Source organism: Hemiscyllium ocellatum, chromosome 42, assembly GCF_020745735.1.
Source record: "Hemiscyllium ocellatum isolate sHemOce1 chromosome 42, sHemOce1.pat.X.cur, whole genome shotgun sequence".
Classification (NCBI taxonomy): domain Eukaryota; kingdom Metazoa; phylum Chordata; class Chondrichthyes; order Orectolobiformes; family Hemiscylliidae; genus Hemiscyllium; species Hemiscyllium ocellatum.
The window spans coordinates 34,232,744-34,255,245 of NC_083442.1; the positions used below are offsets into that span (position 1 = coordinate 34,232,744).

Below are 22,502 nucleotides of genomic sequence, written 5' to 3' on the forward strand. Positions count from 1 at the left end.
AGCATGGACTATGTTCTAAATGGGGAGAAAATTCAGAAGTCTGAAGTGCAAAGAGACTTGGGAGTGCTAGTGCAGGATTCTGTCAAAGTAAACCTGCAATTTGAGTCAGTAGTGAGGAAGGCAAATGCAATGTTGGCATTTATTTTGCAAGGACTTGAATATAAAAGCAGAGGTGTATTTCTGAGGCTCTATAATCTCTGGTCAGGGTACATTTGGAGTATTGTGCACAGTTTTGGGCCCTATATCTCATGAAGGATGTACTGGCCCTGGAGTGTGTTCAGAAAAGGTTCACGAGAATGGTCCCAGGTTTGAAAAGCTTAACAAATGAGGAACATTTAAAGACTCTGGGCTTATAATTGATGGAGTTTAGAAGGTTTGGCTGGGGGGGAGGAGGGAGCGTGGAGGATCTAATTAAACATACAGAATATGCTGCCTCACAGCGCCTGAGACCCAGGTTCAATTCCCGACTCAGGCGACTGTCTGTGTGGAGTTTGCACGTTCTCCCCGTGTCTGCGTGGGTTCCCTCTGGGTGCTCCGGTTTCCTCCCACAGTCCAAAGATGTGCGGGTCAGGTGAATTGGCCATGCTAAATTGCCCGTAGTGTTAGGTAAGGGGTAAATGTAGGGGTATGGGTGGGTTGTGCTTCGGCGGGTCGGTGTGGACTTGTTGGACCGAAGGGCCTGTTTCCACATTGTAAGTAATCTAATCTAATACTGAATGGCCTGGGCAGAGTGGATATTGGGAAGATGTTTCCATTGGTAGGAGAGACTAGGACTCAAGGTCGCAGCCTTAGAGTAAATGGAAATAAGGAGAAATTTCTTCAGCCAAAGAGTGGGGAATTAAGTGCCATAGAAGGCTGTGGAGGCCTGATCTTGGAGTATATTTAAGACTGAGAGAGGTTCTTGAGGGTCATGGGGAAAAAGCAGGAGAATGGGGATGAAAATCATATCAGCCATGATCGAATGGCAGAGCAGACTCTATGGGCTGAATGGCCTAACTTCTGCTCCTATATTTTATGGTCTTGTAACATTTCACTTAAATTGTATTTAAACTTTGGATATTTCTTGATTACAGTATGCCACGTGTTGAGATGAACATGGATGGATGATAAGCTGGATAGATTGAGGCTGGAGAGTGCTGGTGACATTTTGTAGATAGATTATAGAGCACAGAGCTAGCAGGATAGGTTTGGTCAATGTCAGAGTGGGGCTGAGTTCAGTCAGGACCAGAGGAAGGGTAAAGCAGTGATTGTGGATAGATTGATTGATAGATTCAGTCATGTGGAGGGGCAGTTTAATCATGATGGCTTTGTGCTCGGCCAGTAGTAAAGAATGGGAAGCCAATTAGCTTGAGGGCCAATGAAGGAAAGGCATCACAGCTTCTGGACTTCGCCATTCTGCTTCCTTTCGCATCTCCTGTTTCCTGACCAACAAATTTTCAATAGAAAACTCACATAAAGCTTAATGTATACAATTTCAATAAAATATTTATATTAGTGACGTGGTTCTAGGAAGCAAGTTGGTTACTCGCCTCGACCAAACTCTGTTAAAACCATTGGAGGGAGTTTAGGGCTGTGACTTCTAGTCTTGGCCATTTTAACTAACCACTGCCGCTTAGCTCCAACTCTGCTGAAATGGTTTTTAAAAATCTTTCCAGCTCCGATAGCTTAAGTTTCTTTTCAGTTCTACTAACTTGAAAGCTTTAGTATGAACAGTCAGCTTGGAGACTTCACAAATTAATCTGCCCTAATGCGCTGGTGATACTGCTCCCCTGACTGAAAGCTTGATATTCCTGCTGGGAAGCCAAAGTTGATCTCTCTACTGTAAAATTCAAATTTCATTCTGATGCTAGTATGTATAATACTAACTCTTCCACAACTATAATACTAACTTTGTGTTACAGTTTACTGATAACAGTGAGCCTAACAAATAACCTAAATAGTATTTCTTTGTAATGAGATCTGCCATCTCATTTTTGTTTTACTTTGTGAACAGAAAAAAAATTAGTGAGCTCCATCACCCCACACCGACCTGAAGCAGTGAACAGGCTGAGGAGGCCGCTAAGGAAGAAAGCAGACTCTTTGGAATCGGTTGATTTAGTTGTTCATTCGTCACCTACCATGTCGTCGTCGTCGTCATCATCTGGTTTACCTCAAGGAGGAAGACGATTTCGTTTTCGTTCAAAATCACCGTCCCCACACACTTTATACCACACCCACAATATTGCCAACAGCCCTGAGCAAAGAGCAGATGGAGATGGGGCATACAGCCAGTTGAAAGTTCAAGAAGAGAGGCCACAGTTTACAAGTAGAGGCACCTTCAATCCAGAAAAGGGCAAACAAAAACTAAAGATGCTGAAGCGCTCAGCCCAGAAGCCCAAAGATCCAACTGATGGGACCTCGAGCATCGGGAAAAAGCGTAGTGCTGAACCTGACTTCAGTGCTCACCAGCAGGTGGTGGTATTTGGGAACAATGAGTTCATGGTGTGAGGCCAACGATTTTCCAAGGTTTCTGAACTAATTGGGTAGTGGTCTTCCTTCCGTCCCTACACATCATGTTCCTCTTGGTTGCTGCTATCTAAGTACACCACATGCAATACGTCCAGTTCACATAGATGGCATCACTGCCTCAAGGAATAACAAAGAGAAGTGATTTCTATTGATTTTTAAAAAACCTATCGGAAGGTTTGTACTGTGGCCTTAACCATTGAACAATTGAAAAATCTCTGCACGACCTACTGGTATGCCAAGAAATATCCGAGCTGTATTTCAACAGCTGTTGGTCGCTGTTCTCAAGAGTAGAGAAGAGCATCTGCACTCCAAAGGGTTATGAGAGTGAGGCCATATTTGAAGAAGCACTTGCTTTCAAGAAATCAATCTTCCAGAAAAGAAGGGACTGCTGAGTCTACTCATTCCAAAAGACTTAAGGAAATAAGTGGATCTTAAGTTTTATCCCATTGCCACACTCCATTGATGCTTGTAGATAAAGATCAAGTGAGCTTATTTGAGAAATCGCAGAAAGGCTAGATGCTTACAATCAGACTCAACAGCACTTCTCACTACCTTAGAGGCACTGCTGTCAGACCAAGGATTTTTAAATGTTTTAGGAACAGCCAGTGGCCACTGGGAAATCTAAGCCAAAATGTCTTTGTACAAAAATGCATTAACCACGCATACTATGTCTGACATTTTACAGGGTTTCAGGAACCACTTTACCAATTAAGTTAATGCTGCTCCTACCTGGGTGTGTAAATTTAGAAAGCCTGTTAAAAGGGGACCAACCCAACTAAACAGCTTGCAAAACCAACATCTGTCCAAGCAGCATCGGGCATGAGCAAAAGTACAGTTACATTACCACTTGTCAACTGTGATGCATGATAGTATAGCTAAGTCAAACCCATGCTTGGTCCTTATAAATTTAGCCCAGAAGAAAATCTTTTATTGAATTGTCAGTATTAAAAGCAAAGATGACTTGAAGAATTTTTAGTCTGGTTTCTAAAGCTCACTGTTAAATGTTTTGTTTTTAAGGTTTATATTTTATTTGATTTTTCTTCTCTAAAAATGTTACTTCCATGATGTAAGATTGTAGCTTCCTGTCCAAAGGGGATATATGTGGAGTAGGTTAGGAACAAAACTGAATGTAACAATCACTGGAACGGGCATGCTGGACTTCTCGTAATCTATAGTATGCACATGACTGTATATTTCAAGGAATCTATTTGTAAAGGATATATTATCCTGTGTCATACTCTATAATAAGTACTGATATAAACTGTTCAGCAAACACAGCCCAAATTGAGGTTTCTGTACAGTTTCAACTCTGTATTTTGACGTTAGCCATTGGAGTGGCCAACTTATGTATAAAATGCAATTTGTGTGTATTATTTCTTAAGTGTACCTGTATGATTGTACAAACAAGTTTATGAACAAATACCCTCACAGCTTATTAAATAACAAGAGCTGTAAAACTCACTGCTTGACTTTCTTCTTGTGCACCGAAGAGGAACCTGAAAGTGCTATTGGCAAAATCTGTGTGTCAAGTAATATTGAATGCATTGTCACATTTTTTAAAAAAAAAGAAGCCTTCATGCTGTGAACATGGAGATAGGTCGATAATGCTTGACTTCATGTGATTTCTATGTGCATATGTTTGTGTACGTCTTAATTTTTCCTTATCCCAAATCTACTTCTGAACAGCCGTACGTTGCTGGAAATGCTAGCCCAGCTAACTCATTCTACTAGCAGCCAAAACCACCTGATTCAATCAGAAACAGTAGTTACATTTTCAACTTTGCCTGCTTCAAGCTTTCTCTCTGCTGTCACCTAATTGCTTCACTGCAGCTGGGAAGTTGGAGTTTCTTTTTGTGGTTCTTGCTTATTCAGCTGACATGCTTTGTGAGGTAAGAGCACTTTGAAATCCCCCTCTTTTATTAATTTCTCTCTATTAAGGAGTGATTTGGCCATGGAAAATTGTGTTTTTTTCAAGAGTACTCTAATAGAAATATTCATTGATACTGGTAACCTGCAGTGAGATCTGTAGGGTACTAGCGTTCATACAGGATAACTGCAGCAGGAGAGCAATAGCAGTTGGAGATGGGGAATACATTCCCATTTTGATGAGCAGAAGCACTTCTGCCAGCTACTGGAAACTTTAGCTTACCAAATTGAGCTAGATCATTCTGCAGTTCCTGATGGCTGTGATTTTTTCTGTGCCTCCACCACTCCACACCCCAGCATCCCAAGAGAAAACTAATTTGGAACTACCATGATCTGTTTAATATGTCTATATTTATTTATAAACTCCTGGATTATTTGGGTTGGAGCATTGTCAATGCTCCTTTAGTAAGTTATTGCTTAATCCCATCATGTATCTTTTCTCAGTTGTATGGAGTTCCTAGATTCGTGGAATTTCAAGGAATTGCTCAGATTTGTGCTAATACTCGATGTGTTCGGTCACAGATTCTTCTAATTTCTAGTTTTTCTCCTCCAATTTCTGTCCTGTAGGTGGCAGTGCACACTGAGATATGGGTGCACAGGCGCTGGATGCCACTAGTATGCTACCCAAGGGACCATTTTTCATTTGTAAACCAAGAAAATGGTTGTAAGACAGCTGCATTTGATGCTCCCCTGCCTAATATCCAACATTCATGCACTTTCTTGCAAAAATGACAGGATGTAGATCAGGGATCCTTGGATCTCTAGCTTCACTTCTCTGGCCCAAGGTTGCACTCCAAATACTATGCCCCAGTGGTTAGATCTGTTGATGTGTGGAGACTAGCACTTGTGTGCACACACAATGTTTTGGCTTAATATTTGTTTGAAAACTAAGTGCAAAATAACAGTTTTGGGAAAATGTGGGTTGGACAGTGTTAAGTAACAGTGGAGAACGTGAGGCAGTTGTAAGACTCTGAGGACCCAGTGGGATAACATTGCAAATCACAGGAGTGCAAGAGCTTTGCTTGAGCCTTGAATTGTCTCCACTTTGTACTTGATGTGATAAGGACACCAAGCTGAGAAAGTTTCTTCACTTTCTGTATCTGCTATATTGAAAGATGTCAATGAAAGTGCAATGTAAGTAAATGCATTATGTTGGCCTCCAGGGGCTGGTATAAAGGGATTACAGGGTTGGTGTTGGGAATACATTGCTGAATTACTGTGTATCTTGTATGCTAATTTAATAATTTGCCATGATCTAATAAAGTACCTTTCTGTCTTTTTATGGAATTGTATCCAATGATTTTGCCTTAAGTAACTGAAAGAGATGGTATAGCCTTGTACACTTTAATTAACATGTTTGAAGATTTCCTGACTTTAAATTGTCTCATCGGGCAGACGAAGTATGGATTCATGAAAGGCTGGTCATGTTTAACTAATTTACTGGAATTCTTTGAGTACATTACAAGCGCGGTATACAACGGGGAGCTGGTGGGTGTGATGTGTAAGTATCCCCCGTTACGAAAGCTTTCGTAAGCTGAAATGGTGTAAAGGGAAGAAGCATTAACTTGTATGGGAAAAACTTTGCCGTTTCTTGTAAAAGCGAAAATCCTCTTCGGATTCGCAAAACAGGTACTAATGTAGGTCTATCGTACAAGTGAAGTGGCGAAAAACGGGAGATACCTGTATTTGGACTTCCAGAAGGCATTCAACAAGATGCCACACAAAAGACTGGTGCATGGCATTACAGGTAATGTATTAGCATGGATAGAGGATTGGTTAACTAACAGAAAGCAATGAATGGGCGTAAATGGATGGTTTTCTGTTTGGCAATCAGTGGCTAGTGGTGTGCCTCAGGTATCAGTATTGGGACTGCAATTGTTTACAATTTATAGAAATGATTTAGGTTGGGGGCCAAGTGTAGTGTGTCAAAGTTCACAGATGACTGTAAGATGAGTGGTGGAGCAAATTGTGCAGTGGACACAAAGTCTGCAGAGAGATAGAGATAGTTTAAGTGGGCAAGGTTATGGCAGATGGAGTACAATATTGGTAAATGTGAGGTGGAACACTGATAGGAGTGACAGCAAAATGGACTGTTAGTTAAACGGTTAAAAATTACAGCATGCTGCTGTGCAGAGGCACTGGGGTCCTTGTGCATGAATCACAAGGTTTGCAAGTGCAGAAGATAATTAAAAAGAGAAATGGAATATTGTCCTTCTTTGTTAGAGGGTTGGAGTTTACAAACAGGGAGGTTATGGTGCAGACACAAAAATAGAAATTGCTGGAAAAGCTCAGCGGGTTTGGCAGCATCTGTGGAAAGAAATCAGAGTTAACGTTTTGGATTGAGTGACCCTTCAGAACTGTTCAGATGAAGGGTCACTCAACCCAAAATATTAACTCTGATTCGTCTCCATAGATGCTGCCAGAGCTGCTGAGCTTTTCCAACAATTGCTATTTTTGTCCCTGAATTAGAGCATCTGCAGTTCTTTCAGAGGTTATGCTGCAGCTGTACAGGGTGCTGGTGAGGCCACACCTGGAGAACTGTGTGCAGTTTTGGTCTCCTTACCTGAAAAAGGATGTACTGGCACTGGAAGGGGTTCACTAGGTTGATTCTGGAGTTGAGGGGGTTGGCTTATGCAGAGTAGGTTGAGGACTATACTGATATGAATTTAGAAGAATGGGGAGGGGTCTTATAGAAACATATAAAATTATGAAGGGAATCGATGAGCTAGAAGCAAGGGGGTTGTTTCCACGGCTGGGTGAAACTAGAACCAGGGAGAGGGAAGGACATAGCTCAAAATAAGGGGCAGCAGGTTTAGGACTGAGCTGAGGGGGAACTTCTTCTTTCGTGTAAGAGTTGGGAATCTGTAATTCCCTGCCCAGTGAAGCAGTTGAGGCCACCTCGTTGAATGTTTTTACGGCATTTTTGAACAGTAAGCAATTAAGGTTATGATGAGACGGTGAGTAAATGGAGCTGAGTTCACAAAAACTCAGCCCTGATCGTATTGAATTGCATAGCAGGCTCGATGGGCCAGATGGCCTACTCCTGTTCCTAGTTCTTATGTTAAATAATCTCTCCGTCTTACTCACCAGAAGATTGTTTCATTAAATTTGGTTAATTCATAGTACTTCACACAACAAATTTTGTTCTTGGAAGTTTGACTTTAAGCAATGGGTTTGCAGGTTGTTTGACTTTGTGTCAAAGCTGATCCGTAATCCAATAGAATAATAAAGCACGGCAAAATATAAATGCTACCATGTATTTAAAAAGAATTTATCTCCTGTTTTTCCTGATTGACTTATGTCTGATTTTTGTGATGACTGACCCTTCTGGTGAAAATTGTTTCTTTACTCAGTCAAAACTCTTCATGATTTTGCACACCTTTTTAATATCCCCTTCACGCATTAAGTAACACACTTGACCATTCATTTGACATACATTCAAGCACTTTCTGGCAGAAGTCATTAGATTGCCAGTGAAAGCAGAAATGGTCAGAGTTTCCAAAATCTCTGAATGGCCTAGGGCATTGAAGCTAAGTGGCACGTTGGTCACTGCTGTTCTCGCTAAATGGGAAAGCATTCCATATAAGAAGAAGAAATTATATGATTATGATTCAAAAGACTAAAAGAGAGGAATGAGTGGTTCAAACTCATTACAGCATACAAATTAGGAGCAAGAGTAGCCATTTGGCTGTCTGCCACTTAATTAGATCATGACTGATGTGACTGTATCTTTAAGTCTACTTTTCTATTGCTGATATACTCTCTGACTCCCTTATTAGACAAGTAGCGCTTTCTGGCAAAACGTGCATTTTCTTCATTGAAGGCTGATTGTAGATTGAATTCATTGGGAGGTAGCAAGGCTGGCTGCTGCTGATTGACTCAATTCCCCCAAGTCCAGTTCAAACCGATTATTTAGCTCAATTTACAGTATGTCTGAAGAGCTTGGCAACCTGCCAAAAACTGAACAATCACATGGTTTAATCCTTGTTTACACAGAAGCAGATCAAAAGTTTTCAGCTGTAAACAGCGCAAACTCTAGCTTGATACCCCACATGTTAGTACTGAAAGAATGCTGTAGAGTCGCAGTTACAATCATTTAGATACAACTTTAAATGGAGGAGGCATCCCTCCCTTGCAAGGTAGATGCAAAAAGATCCCATGGCACTATATCACAATCTCACCGCTGTTTGGCTCAATATTTATCCTTTGACCAGCATCACTTAAAAACATTATCTGGTCGGTATTACATTGCTATTTGTGAGTTCTTGTATGCGGGTTCCTGTATTTTCTACATTACACTTCACTTGTCTCTCTTGTACTTCATTGCTGCCCAAAAGCAATTTGGGGAGTCAGGAAATTCATGGAAGAAGCTCTCTAAATACAACTCTCAACAAAATATATGACCAGTCAGTGCATGCTAGACTGCGTTATACTGTTAACCCTCGCAAATTTCTGAAAATGTGCTGCTTTTCCAGCAACACATTTTCAGCTCTGATATCCAGCATCTGCAGTCCTCACTTTTTCCTCGCAAATTTCTGCTTTGTACTAAATTCTGCATCCTGTCAGATGCCTCCATTATGACCTACACTTGTATGCATGTCAGAATATTATATTTAATCTCAATTCAGAGGAGTAGGAGTAGGCCATTCAGCCCCTCAGATGTATTCTGCCATTTAATGAGCTAATGGCTGATCTGTACACAACCGGGATCCATCCCTCCATCTTTATGGCCACATATTTTTCTGACACCATCCTTTCACCTCACTATTGACAGAAGGGAGAGAGACATTTGTCCCACTGTCCAGAACTCCCTAAACCTTCATGTTGTCACAGTCTTCACCTCAATATCCCTCTCTTCCCCCTTCTTCCATCATATGTTAGCATTGCTTTCCATTTTGAAAGTTATATTGAATTTGCAAGTTTTCAAATCAAGTCAAATTCGTTGTGATAAAAGTGTTAAAAACCACATAATTCTGGAGAAACTGCATTTCACTGCAGCGTAGGTTTATAAAATCATGAGAGACATAGCCAAGGTAAATAGCCAGGGTAGAGGAGTTCAAAGCTAGGGGGCATATTTTTAAGGTAAGAGGAGAAAGATTTACAAGGGACATGGGGGCCAACTTTTTCTCGCGTAGTGGTTTGTATGTGGGAATTAACTGCCGGGGGGAGTGGTATATGCAGATAGTTGCAACATTTAATAGACATTTGGAGCTCTGTAGACAGCCCTGAACAGAAATATTTACTGGAGAGGAAGATGGTTTATTGAGATGGCCAGCAACTGGCAGGTCGGGCTCATTCCTGTGGACAGAATCAATGAAACAGTCACCCAGTCTGCGTTTGATCTTGCCAATGTAAAGGAAACTGTATTGTGAGCAGTGAATGCAGTAGACTGGATTGAAAAAAAGAAGTGAAACACTGCTTCAGTTGGAATGCATGTTTAGGGCCTTGGGCAGTGAGAAGGGAGGTGGTGAATCAATAAGTGTTCCACCTCCTGCAGTTGTATGGGAGGGTGTCATGGGGGAAGTGAGGAAACATTAGGAGTGATTGGAGGAGTGCACCAGGGTGTCACAGAAGAATGCTGATGGGGGAGGGGGAAACACGTTTGGTGGTGACATCCTGCTGGAGTTGCCTGAAATGGCAGAAGATGATCCTTTGAATGCAAAGTTTAGGGGCGTGGAAAGTAAGGTCAAGTGGAACTCTAACATTGTCCTGAGAAGAATGGGAAAGGTTGATGGTAGAAGTGTAGGAGTTGGATTGGACACAGCTGGAGGTGCTAAGTTGTGGAGTCTTCAGTTCAGAAAAAAGGTGGTCATGTCAGATACAGCCTGGCTAAAAGTGGTTGAGACACAGAAACTGGAAAATGAAATGGAATCCTTTCAGTATTTTCTTGAAACAAGTATAATTTGGAAAAAATAAAGACACTTTAACATGTTAACCCTGAATAGAGGTTATGGCTTTTTCCTAAATATCTAAGCACTAAAACACAATTGGAAGTCTTTTTGATTGTCAGGGAAGGGCCTTATTCTTGAGAAGCATGTCCCTCAGATGCTTTAACAATGAATCTGACGGTCTTCAGAGCAATGGTGAAAAGCCACATGTGCAGAGACATGTAAAGCAATTTAAAAAATTGAACTTTTTATCACTGCTGGTAAAGAATGGGAAAGGAACAGGGATGTTGCAAAATCTCTATGCCTCAATGGTTAGTAGCAATGGATAACACATACACTGGATGCTTTTCAACATGATTCGGACTTTTGTGCTGAGTTGGTGCTGGTGTGAAGCAGTTTCCTGGTCTATACAAAATTCTACTGTCCGTCAGATTCACCAACATTGACCTGATCTTGCATGTCCTCCAAAATATTAAATTTAAACTCGTTGTCTTCACAACCTGGATCATTCTGCTTTCAGTTTTGCAGCTGAAATTGCAAAATTGGAAGGATTCCAAATCGATGGGTGCACCTCTGTGGACATAAACTGAAGAAAGAATTGTGTTTAGCTGGGCAGTTGTTTTGGTTTGGAAAGCATGCAACCAAGCTTTCGGCTTACATCTGGTGAAAATTCATTGAGAAAGATGTGTAAAAGCAGAAGGTGCCTCTTGATCCCTAATTATTTGAAGTCATTGCCTTGTGATCTAAAGACAAAATACAAAGAAGTATTTTGAAGACAAACTAAATCCCTTTTTTAAAAAATTGGATGATATGAAAATATTTGAATGTAAATCACAAAGAGGATTTCATTGAGGATTTGCATCATCACTGAAGGCTTTTTAACAGGCATGGCCATCTAAGGGCCATTCACTTACTGGCCTCTGACACGTCTTCTGACTAATTCTATGTCTAGAATGTATCAATAATTCTGTACTGACACCAGGAACAATTGGTACATGGGAATATAACTGGGCAGCATCCTGCTAATATTAACCCAAGTACTAATTCTCTTTTTGTTCAGCTATGTGTCATATAAATGCAAAACCTCTTTATACGTTTAGGTCTCCAGATTAAGCTGCTGAGAAATGTGCACTACATTTGTGTGTCCAACATAAAATGCAAAATCTCTACCCATAGAGACATATCTCAGTTAGCAGAGTTATTTTTATATAAATTGAATATAGGTATGTGATATATTACAGTGGTTTGATTGTTAGAATTGCTGCCTCATGGTGCCAGGAACCTTGATTTGATTCCAGCCTCGGGTGACTTTCTGTGTGGAGTTTGCAGATTCTCCTGGTCTCTGCATGGGTTTCCTCCCAGAGTCCAAAGGTATGCAGGTTAGGTGGATTGGACCTGTTAAATTGCCATAGTGTCTAGGGCTGTGCAAGCTAGATAGATTAGCTATGGGAAATGTAGAGTTTCAGGAATAAGGGTGGGTTTGGGTGGGATGCTCTTCAGAGGGTCCTTGTGGACTTGATGGGCTGAATGTCCTGCTTCTACACTATCGGGATTCTAAGGATTCTACATTATATTGTCAAGAGCCATAGTTTTGGTATGATAAACATGCATCTTGAGTTACTAGATTTCAACCAGCTCATACCATGCAACCAACTCGCACAGAAAGAACTACTTTGCCTCTCTACTTGGAGCTGATATGTTTTCTGCGCAGGACGAAAGTGCATCTCACACAGTGCCAGCAGTGATATTCCACATGTCCAAGTGGAAGACTGTGTAGTCTTGTGCCACTATATAAGTCAGTTACCTCTTGTGAGGAGCTTTAAATAACAGATGTTCCTAATGTCATGTATCTCCCTTCTGGTTGCTCAGTGACATATCTATTTAGGGCAGGTACTTAAACTTCCTGCAGTGGTTTTATTTTCACTGCAACTTAACTTCATACTTTGATCTTGGACTTTGCCTCCAGCTGAGAGATCAATTTTATTGAGTATCAAATCATAGAAGGGAGCCATTTGCACCAACACCACAAGCTTGACTGTTAGAACCTCGCTATCACTGCAGAAAGGCCAGTGTGTTCTTTGCCATTTCTCCACAAGGTTCTGAAGAAATATTTTGTTCAATTTTTGATATTTCACTTCTCAATTCCTTCGGGAATTTCAGAGCAAATCGTGATGATTCCAAGAGCAGTGTAAATATTTGTCTAGTTGAAGTCATGTTGTGAAGAAAATCATGGAATCAAACCTGAGACTTTTCTTGAGGAACTGATTTAATTGCACTGAAGTTGACATTCACTGGGTCTGCTGGAGATAGGTAGTAGCTTCTCATGTGTTCCAATCAATGTCTCCGATATTCACCCTTAAATCACGGGAAAAAAACCCAGTTAAATTATTAGCAATAGGCCCAGGGCCTGGGTTGAGTATACTTTCAAGTATGGATTAAAACCAATGACACAACAGGGCATTGTGTGTTAAGTAGGCCGGAATATAGCAAACCTTATATTGTTATATTAATCCTTTCTCTCTCCACAACCTCTCAGTCTTCCCTTCATGTTTTCTTTATTTGGTAGATCAATATTGCCGCTTTGGTTCTCATGTTTAAACTTCTGTTAAGTTACTTTAATGTCGTCTCAGTTCTCAAAAGGAATTTAATCCAATTCCTGAACACTTACTTATCATGTGAGCGGAAAAAGTGAGGTCTGCAGATGCTGGAGATCAGAGCTGAAAATGTGTTGCTGGAAAAGCGCAGCAGGTCAGGCAGCATCCAAGGAGCAGGAGAATCGACGTTTCGGGCCAGAGCCTCATGCCTGAAACATCGATTCTCCTGCTGTTTGGATACTGCCTGACCTGCTGCACTTTTCCAGCAACACATTTTCAGCTCTTATTATGTGAACACCTAGTGTCTATAATCACTTTTTTCACCCTTTCTGCAAGTCAGTGATTCCTCTATAGTTCCCTGCATCATTTTCTTTGATTTATCAGTCACTACTGATGTCCAGAGCAGTCTTACTATTGTATTCAGAGCTAAAAATATTAACAAGATTCTCATATTTTGTTTCATTCACTTCAGGAATTTCAGGGCATATTGTGATGGTTCCAAGAACAGTATGACTATTTTTTTAAATATATTTCTTCATAACAGACTTTTTTAGAATTGTTTTAATTGCTCTCACTCATTTTCTCAGAGCCCAATAAAATTGTCAAACATAACATCATGTGACTTTCCAACTTAAATAGCGAAAGTTTTAAAACTGAGGCTTGATGTTGGATATCACAACTGGTTGATTTAAAGCATGATCTGTTCTTTCAGCAGATAGCAAGCCTTTGGTCTTCATAGAGCTTGGAAAATTACCAAAAGTGTTTATTCCTCCCTGCTTTATTTTTTCCCTATCACCATTTCAAAATAATCTCTTAAAGGACCGTATGTAGCAAAAATGTTTTTGCCTTTTCTTTAATTCAACTTTCATCCTTCTTGATGCTCACATTAAATAATGTCATTAATTTGTCCATGACTTTTCCGAATGCTCTATCATTTCTTTTACTCATGGGATACGTTTTGGGTTTTTCTAGCCTGCAGCAAATCTTGCTGTTTTTCTCAAAAAGGCACTCCAGCCTTTCTTGCTTAAAAATGTTTCTTATGTTGAATTATTACTTAATGTCATGTATGTTTCAGTCCTCCAAGAACCTTTCTCTCAGCCATCATTTGTTCCTCTTCAAATTCTTGTATACCAGCTTCTCTGTGTTTAGTATTTATACGCAGCAGGTCATAGTTAAGACCTTTCTCCCCAGTAACATTTCCATATTGAAGAAAACAGGTGAACAACAAGCAACTGGGGTAACCAGATTTCAGCTTTATTCTTCTTTAGAAATATATTCAATCTTCACAGGCTTAAAAATTATAAGGATTTACAGTGTTAGTTGTTTGGGAAAACTGAGTATGTAAAATGTTGGGATAGAATGTGATGTGTGAGACAATAATAAATAGGTAGGTAGCATGACACACCAGGGACATGGTATCACAGGATGTAATGCATTAATGGTGATTGCAGACAGAGGACTTAATGTTTTGGGGTAGTTAGCACGAACACACAACGAATAGACAGCACAAGGTGTTGGCAGAGAGAGGGGTCAATATATATAAAACAGGGGATGCTGTTTGGGACTTTCAGCTCTTAAACATGTCACAGAGAAGCTTTTCCATGGGAGTGTTACCAATGGTTCTGTGGAAAAATAGCAGCTCAATTTGTTCTGAAGAGACAAAGCGAAGTGATGGCAAGAGGAGTAGCAACTTCCCAAATCTGATAAGAGATGAATAAGAAAATAATCAGGCAACTAACCCTGAGCGAAAACCCTTTTGAAAATATACATCAACAAATAGAATCACAAATTAACAAAGAGGAGGATCCAGTTCAGATTGAAGAAATGCCTTATATTAGAAAAGTTCAAAGCTCTTAAACAATATTGAATTGTATTGTGGAGTTACTGCAATTACAAGTATAAATGTGTTAGCAGGGCCTAACAATTAACAATGACACAAACTAATTAGCCCCTCTTATGATTTTAGTTTGTTTTTAAAGTGCCATTACATTTTCAATAACCATCTGAGCAAGTAAGTACAGTCTCCAACATTTCATCTGAAGAAGAAAAATAAGCTTTTTTTTAAATCCCCAAGAGTTAGTTACTTCAGTTTGAAGGAGGTCAGGTTTGTGCTAACTGACATTAAGGTGAACACCGATAGGTGGTCTGTTTTAATGTTTGTATTTAATAGTTTGTAATAATACAATTCATATTTTATATCTGATACTAGTATGATGAGCATGTGACCTGCATGAATAATTCTGGATTGATTAACAAGTGCAGTTTCAGCCCAAGGATTGTTTGGTGATCTGCCTTTCCTTACCTAACTGGCTGGATTGGGTAATGTGTCCTGCTGTGCTGACCCAGCATCACTTGGGACTGATCCTGTAGATTCTCCACCTGCTCTGGGTCCTTCAGGCCTCTTGTTTCTGAAAAAGAACATAGTATCGATGAATTTCTATTTCACTGCAGGAAATCCCCCCCTAAAATCCTATTAGAAAATTCACTTGTACATCTTGTAAATAGTTGGTAATCACAGAGAGGAACGCAGTCAGAAGGGTTCCTTTCCCAGTCTACACTGGAGTGGGATGAATTTGGGCCTGTCCATTTGATATTAGCATTCTTGAGCTAGGAAGTCCAACCATAGCCCGATGTTGAAGCTAGAGATTAGCTTCCAGGAGAGGTCACCGCATAACTGTGAGCATAAGGAAAAGATGTGCTTGGTCCCTACAGTTAATATTCCTGAAGGCTCATTATCTGGGATGCCATACAAACAATACCCACTTGGACAAGATGCTGTATGTTGGTGATTGGCCATGGAACTGTATCTTAACGTAAGTCAGCATCCTCAGAAGAGGATGGAAGAAACTGGGTAAAGTAGCCCAGAACATGTCGATTGTTATGGAACAGCCCTAATGTTCCAGAGAAATTTGTACAAATCTTGTGATTAAATCCGTGCACATGGACACCATTTGGCTTCTTTCTGCACATGGGATGTGTCCATCAATAGCATGGCCAGCATTTACCTTCCATTCCTAAATACCCTCGGGCTGAGTGTCTTGCTGGGTCTTTCCTCGAGGGCAGTTAACGGTTAACCACATTACTGTGGACCTGGAGTTGGCTAGACCAGCCAAGGGAGGCAGATTTCCTTAGTGTTCATTGACAATCTACGGTAGTTTCATCAGAATAGTATTAAGGCTAACTTTTTTTAATATTCGACTTATTGTCTGACTTTAAATTCTTCAGCTGCAATTGTGAGTTTTCAATCATCTGTAGTCTATACTTCTGAATGACTAGCCTAGTGGCATTTACTACTGTATCAACATTGTCCATATACTGACACAGTGGGTAATTAATGCTTACCTCAAGTGGAAAGTCAGTAAGATTTTAACACCCAAAATTGTTTCTAGTAAACTTCCATACATTTTACCTTAAAACATATAAATTAAACAGACGACTTAAGTCTTTATCAAGTTAGAATGTTTAAGAATCTGCTTCCTTTACTATGTGTTACACCACTGTCTGTTTCTCCATCACTGGAGTTCAGTTTGCTAATAGTCTCTATGCTCTTTAGTGCTCTGCTGCAATAATAACTGGCTACAGGGATAGTGAACCGATTGGCCATATTGCCGAAGAGAATTGATTGTGCTTACCTGGTTTAAAGAGTACCACAGCCTTCAGACATGCAAACTCTGTGGGGTCCACAGCAATAGCCTTGAATCGACTCATGATCTCCTGCAGGATGCGGATGTCAGCTGTGGCAGAACTACTCTTGCCCTGAGGGCAATGAGAGAGTTCAGGTAATGACAACAAAGGGCAACTTTCCAATGGCATGGACCACTGGATAGCACAGAGCAGGAAGAGTTCACTCCAGGCTTCTTCCAACAGGATCACCTGCATCAGAAAAATTCTTTTGTTGATGGGGAGGAACGTTCAACAGGCAATCCTGCTAATGCTTTTACAAAATCAAAATGCTACAGTTGCTGGAAGTTGGAAATAAAGATGGAAAATGCTGACAATGCTTAGCTGGTCTGGCAGCAGTTGTGGAGAGAGAAAAATAATTAACGTTTCAGGTTGGCCTTCTGTCAGAAAGGTCTGGCAAGCAGTCATCAATCTGTAACATTAACTATTTCTCTGTCAATAAATTCTGCCAGACTTGCTGATATTTCCAGTATTTTCTATTTTAATAGTCAATACATCTGTCATTATGCTTCTCTAATTCTCTTTAGCTCCACAATTCATTCATCCTTCGTTTCTGAGTGATGCTGGCTCGTGCCCAGTATATTGCCCAGCATAGCTCCATTGAGAGTGTTAGAGTCAACCATTTTCATCACTTTTCTTGCTCCTACTTTTCCCTCAGTTGAAGTGAACATTTGTTGCATGATCTGCTATCCTAATTCACTCAGTCGTTTCCTTCTCAAAGCTTTGAAATTTCAAGTTCTGCATTACTTAATTTCAAGTTTGTTAATTTACCTTTCCAATCGCTCTTACCCACTTTCCTAATAATCTTGGTGGTGTATTTTAACTACAGCTTTGCTCCTGTTTATTTCTTGTTGATTTAGCTGGATAACAAAAAAAAGTATCCAAATAATATTGAACTAAACTTCAATGTTATGATACCATGAAAAGGAGGAATTAGATTAATCTGCAGAACGGTTACCTGACAATTCAGCTCTGAACCTTGGATTCCAATCCAACCCAACTTCTAATGCTATAATAACATGTAATATTTGTAATGTTGGAATTGAACATTAATCCCTTGTTTTTTAATGTTACACTTTATCGAGTGCCCCACCCAATGATTTACTGATATACCTGGTCCCGGAATGGCAGGTTCGAGAAGACTGGAAGATTCTTGGCCCATTTAACGGCCATGAAGAGCAATCTGGCGGATGTCTCATATACGTTCTCGAGACTACTCGGAGGGTAAATGGACATCTGGTACTCCGTGGATGTCCTGTCTGGTTCGTTGCTTGTCACATCAATGTTCTCATCCACTGCAAGCAGAATATATAAATAGGGAAACACTCACTAATTCTCCCATCTCCCACAAACATTAGGTTTCTTATTCTTTTCCTCTTCCTGAGCCAGAGCAATGCAATGACTGCTCACTTACCATGAAAAATATGACCTTGAATTCTTCCTAATAGCTTCAATCACCAATTTCTGCTGAGTAAGTTAATCTCAACCATACAGGTGTTGAGCTACATTGGCTAGGGACTGGGAAATCAAACTGAGCTCCTGCTCTGATTAGTATCAATGGCAGCACGATAACGTGTGGAAGTGTGATGTTTTCATAGGATTTGCCTCAGCTCTGTAATACCTTCATCGGTGGATGGCTGCTTATGGTTTAGGTTCACGTGAAGGACATGTACTTTTACAAGCAATCAAGAGTTAAAAAGAGAAAATTTACAATCCTTAATTTGATTTAATAAACTGACCCTAGATCTAATTTCAATAGAGCTGCACTGATGCTTTAATCACTAGAGTTGTGTACGCAGTAGAAATGTCGGGGAGATCAGGAGCCAGTCACTGACCATCCTCTGGCTCCAGCTTGGCACAGGTCTCCGCTGTCATCAGGCTGGCCATGAATCGGTGGTTAGTTGGTGGGCTGATGGTTTTCTGGCTGCCGCTGATGTTGGAGGAAGCTGGTCTCTGGCTGCTGACAGATGACAAACTGGGCTCCCTGGTCGTGGCTATGTGCTCCTTCTCGGGGTCCAGCTCAGCAGTGTCCAGTCGCACCTGGGCAGTACTACGGGGCTGCCGTTCATTCTGAACAGCTGGAGGAAGGCAGAAGAAAGGAGAACGAGCAGGGAGGCAGAAACCGAGGGGAAGGAACAGACAGAATAATAAAGATTAGAGGATTATAGCTGCTTAAAGCCTGAAACATTAAGCTATAATTTCATACATGTTCTCAGACAGAGACATTCGTGTATTACTCACCATCTTTATTCATACCAGCCTGCAAACATTTCTTCAGTCTACAAGCCTGGCACTGATTGCGATGCGCTTTATCCACAGGGCACATTCCAGTTCCTGCCTGGCACCTGGCAGCAGAGATGGCAGAACAGCCAAAAAATAAATACAATGACAGCCTCACCACCAGAGAGATTTGCCATTGAGCAGAGCTGTGTCACTGGGATCCATCCGAATTAAACATCCTGAGGAGTTTGCATTGCAGTAACTGTAAATGTCGCACTGCTGCCTCACAGCACCAGGAACCTGGGTTTGATTCTAACCTCTGGGTGGGATGTTCTTCAGAGGGTCAGTGTAGACTTGATGGGCCAAATGGCCTCTATCTGCACTGTAGGGTTTCTATGATATATGCACCTGTTGCTATTCAAGATGAGGAATTTCCTTAACTGAGGGTAGTGAATTTTTGGAATTTGAGTTCAGGCTGTGCAGGTTCATTTGCTGAACAGATTCAGGACGGAAATTGATAGGTTTCTCCAGACTAATCACATTAAACTAATCAATCTGGGGAGAGTGGTATGGTGGTTGATGATCAATAATGATCTCAACGAATGGCTTGATGTGATGACCAGCCTTCTCCATCTCCTTTGTCCCTATATTCTATTGCCTTCCATATCTCCAATGTAACATTTGGAAATGTAAATACATTGAGGATGTATTAGACTGTAGCCTGAATTTAATAGGTTTATGAGATGGGAGTGAATGAGAATCCTTGGAATTGGGTTTATGTTCTAACAGTTTACATATTCAGTCTATAATCCTAGACAATTAGCTGAAGTTATGTGAATAAAATCACCTTGATAATTCATGCAGTTAATTTTCATTGCCCAGTATTAGCTTGACTAAATAGAAATTATATTCTCCACAGATTCAGATGTTTGTAAGTGTAAGTCGCAGTGTAAAATTGAAACATTTCAGCTGATACTTTACTACAGAAGCAACAGAGCTCCTTAGTATGAAATATTAGCTGTTTGCCTGTTGTGGGAAGATCATTAAAGGTCCTTCCCTTGCATGTAAGATACAGTGCAACAAACTGTTACCATTTTTGTATATAAACCATCTCAAGAGTAAAATTATAATGTTTACTTACCTGTAGATGAGCTTTCTTCGGACACTTCGCTTGAAGAAGCCACTGCAGCCATTACAGGCGTAAATCCCATAGTGTTTTCCACTGCTGGTGTCCCCACACACCTTACACAGGAGCACCGGGCTCAGAGACTTCCCTGGACTTGGAGTTTTCTCTGAAAGCAAGCACATGTAAACAAAGTGTAACCACCTCTGTACTGACCCTTACCACATTCATCAAGGGGACAAATCAGATTAGATTCTGCAACAAAGATTTAAACGTGACTTATCACTGACCGGACTCAATTCAACTCTGACCACAGACCCCACATGATCCCACACCAGAATTTGCCTTACCTTGTCTGAGGCTCTGCTTGAAATTAAATATGATTGACAAGACAGTGAGGAGATCGTGTATAGGTAACTCAAGGCTTTATGTGAAAGAGCAGAGGTTATTTTCTGAAGAACAATGGAGTACCAATGAGCATCTATTACTCTGACTCTCAAGATGATCGCTGCTATGATCAAGCAAATTAAGAACAACTTAAGTTCCTGGAAGTGGGCTCAAGGGTTTCCTGGAATAGGCTCTCCAACCACTTCAAAGAATAAATTCTTCACTGGCATTCAGGGCCACAAAATATAAACACATTGCAACAATCAATACTCACATTTATACCATCTAAACACCAATGATGTAATACTGGGAGCCAAGGTAACCCAGTAAGTTATATCCTAGCTCTGTAACCATAATTGAAATATGTCAGTGATAATGCAGTATTTTCTTATTAAACTGGGGTTTCAATAATCTGGTTTATTTATCGTGTATATTTGACAAATCAATAAATACTGGATACTATTAAAATACAGTGACATAGCAATATTTATTCCTATACATTCTGAAATAATTGTCAGTTTATTCTTCAAAGCAGGTTTTCAGTTTGATCCTATACCCTATCTTAATGCTTAAATGCACAATCTCATCAGGAGCACAATTGAAATTTTTCATTTTCATATTTGTTATTCCTTTCTTGAAATGTTTGTTGTACGCTCCTTTCAACGCGAATTGAGTCCGGGCCTTTGATAAAATTGTATTCACTCATCAGCTCTCTCTTTCCCCTCCTTTTTAATATCTTCCTCGTCCTCATCTTCCCATGTTTCTTTTTCACGTCACAGACTTCTGGCTGATTCATTCTGCCCTTTGACTTTCTGCTTTTCTTTCGGATCTGTTCCCAGATTCTTCTTAGTTTGTGGATGACTGCCCTTCTTGTCCAACTGGATCTTTCCTCGTATTGATCTGCCAGTCTCATCGTCATTGAGAGGTGCTTTCTCATCTCCCTGGCTGGGCTGCTTGACCAGTCTAAAACCTGTCCAGTTGTTCTGGTTTTCCTAGTCTCTCTCTCTCTCTCTTTCTCACAATCTTTCACTGAGTAACAAACACTCTCATACCTGTTTGATCTACAGTTCCTTATTGTCTGTCTATCTGTCTCTCTCTATGTCTCTCTCACACACTCCTACACACTCACTCGGTCAATCTTTCTCTCTTGCTCATTCACTCACTTGCCCTTTCTCCTACCTGTCTGGCTGTCCTCCAGCCCTGGGCTGATTGATGACTCGATGGAAGAGTTGCTCATTCTTCTCAAAGGGCAGGAGCTGGCCTCTGTCTACAAACTTCCTCTTGGGCAGCCTGGGAACAACTGGTCAGCTGATGCAAAAATCTTGATTTGAGGAAAGATACAACCATTGGAGTAAAGAGGAAATCCAGCTCTTTGAAAGAAAGCAGAATCCAAACTTTAGAAAGGAAATGTTGCATGTGCAGTTGCTGGATTTCTGTGTCTCCCTCTCCTCTGTTTAATTTCTGAAAGTCTTGCGTTCTTGTTGTGTATCTGAGCGGTCAGTGTGTGAATGAGTCTGGCTGGTGCTGCTATGTTCCTAATGCCTGCACAGTAGATTAGCCTCTAACGCTCTGTAAGTAGATGCCTATTTGTCAGTCTCTTAATCTTTACTGTCCATTGCAAAGGTGGATCAATCAGTCAGCACATGAAGAATTTAAATGCTGAAACCTCTTCTGCCTTAGAATGGTAACTTTAAACTCAGCCCGAACCCCACCCGGCTTTCCTTCCCTCCAACACTGTATAAAAACTCACGTAAAAGTGAAAGTGCTTATTACATTTGAATGCATCTCTTTCTATAGAATGACGGCTAGATTATATGTGTCATTTCTAAAGGCATGAATTATCCTGTTTGCTAGCGTTCAGAGTGTATTTCTCTGTGTGAATTTATGCTCAATTTCCTGATGTAAATTTGATCTATTTGATTGCTCATGGGTATAATGGTGCCACTATTTGCCTGAATGCCCAGGTGCCTATTAGCTCCATCCTTCCTTTTGAAAGAACAGGCATTTCAATTACTCAAATAATGGAATTTTTAATCGCAGTGTTTCGCTTACACTAAATTCATTCCATTCTTGGGCTGCTCTTGCAACCCATGAATTATCAAACGGGCAAGAGTAAATGGCATCATTCTCTGCTAATTATAAGCTCTCATGAATAGAACTCCGCTAGGTGTGTGA

The 22,502-nt window shown here is 40.5% G+C and overlaps 2 protein-coding genes across 6 annotated transcripts in view; one reads left to right on the top strand and one right to left on the bottom strand.

The window, feature by feature from the left end:
• The window catches only part of myo9aa (myosin IXAa), a 328,643-nt gene extending 322,927 nt beyond the window's left edge, over positions 1–5,716 (top strand). For all 5 annotated transcript variants that reach the window (XM_060853931.1, XM_060853935.1, XM_060853933.1 and 2 more), the window contains one exon: positions 1,994–5,716. In XM_060853931.1, coding sequence (XP_060709914.1) covers positions 1,994–2,487 — 494 coding nt within the window. In that variant the 3' untranslated portion in view covers positions 2,488–5,716. The remainder of the gene's footprint in view (positions 1–1,993) is intronic.
• An 8,767-nt stretch (positions 5,717–14,483) lies between these two features.
• Positions 14,484–21,564, bottom strand: nr2e3 (nuclear receptor subfamily 2, group E, member 3). Its single transcript, XM_060853631.1, has 8 exons — positions 21,507–21,564; positions 19,959–20,109; positions 18,839–18,942; positions 18,433–18,675; positions 17,711–17,892; positions 16,549–16,789; positions 15,219–15,324; positions 14,484–14,616 (listed from the first exon to the last, which is right to left on the bottom strand). The coding sequence occupies exons 1-8, from the start codon at positions 21,562–21,564 to the stop codon at positions 14,484–14,486; spliced, it is 1,218 nt and encodes a 405-aa protein (XP_060709614.1).
• Between the last annotated feature and the right edge of the window lie 938 nt (positions 21,565–22,502).

Excerpts from the sequence above, each read along its gene's own strand:
- nr2e3 (XM_060853631.1), bottom strand. The coding sequence starts at position 21,564 with ATGAGCAACTCTTCCATCGAGTCATCAATCAGCCCAGGGCTGGAGGAC. Across the intron at positions 18,943-19,958 it reads CGAAGAAAGCTCATCTACAG|GTGCCAGGCAGGAACTGGAA; the intron begins GTAAGTAAACAT and ends CTCTGCTGCCAG. Across the intron at positions 15,325-16,548 it reads TGTGGTACTCTTTAAACCAG|AAACAAGAGGCCTGAAGGAC; the intron begins GTAAGCACAATC and ends GTTCTTTTTCAG.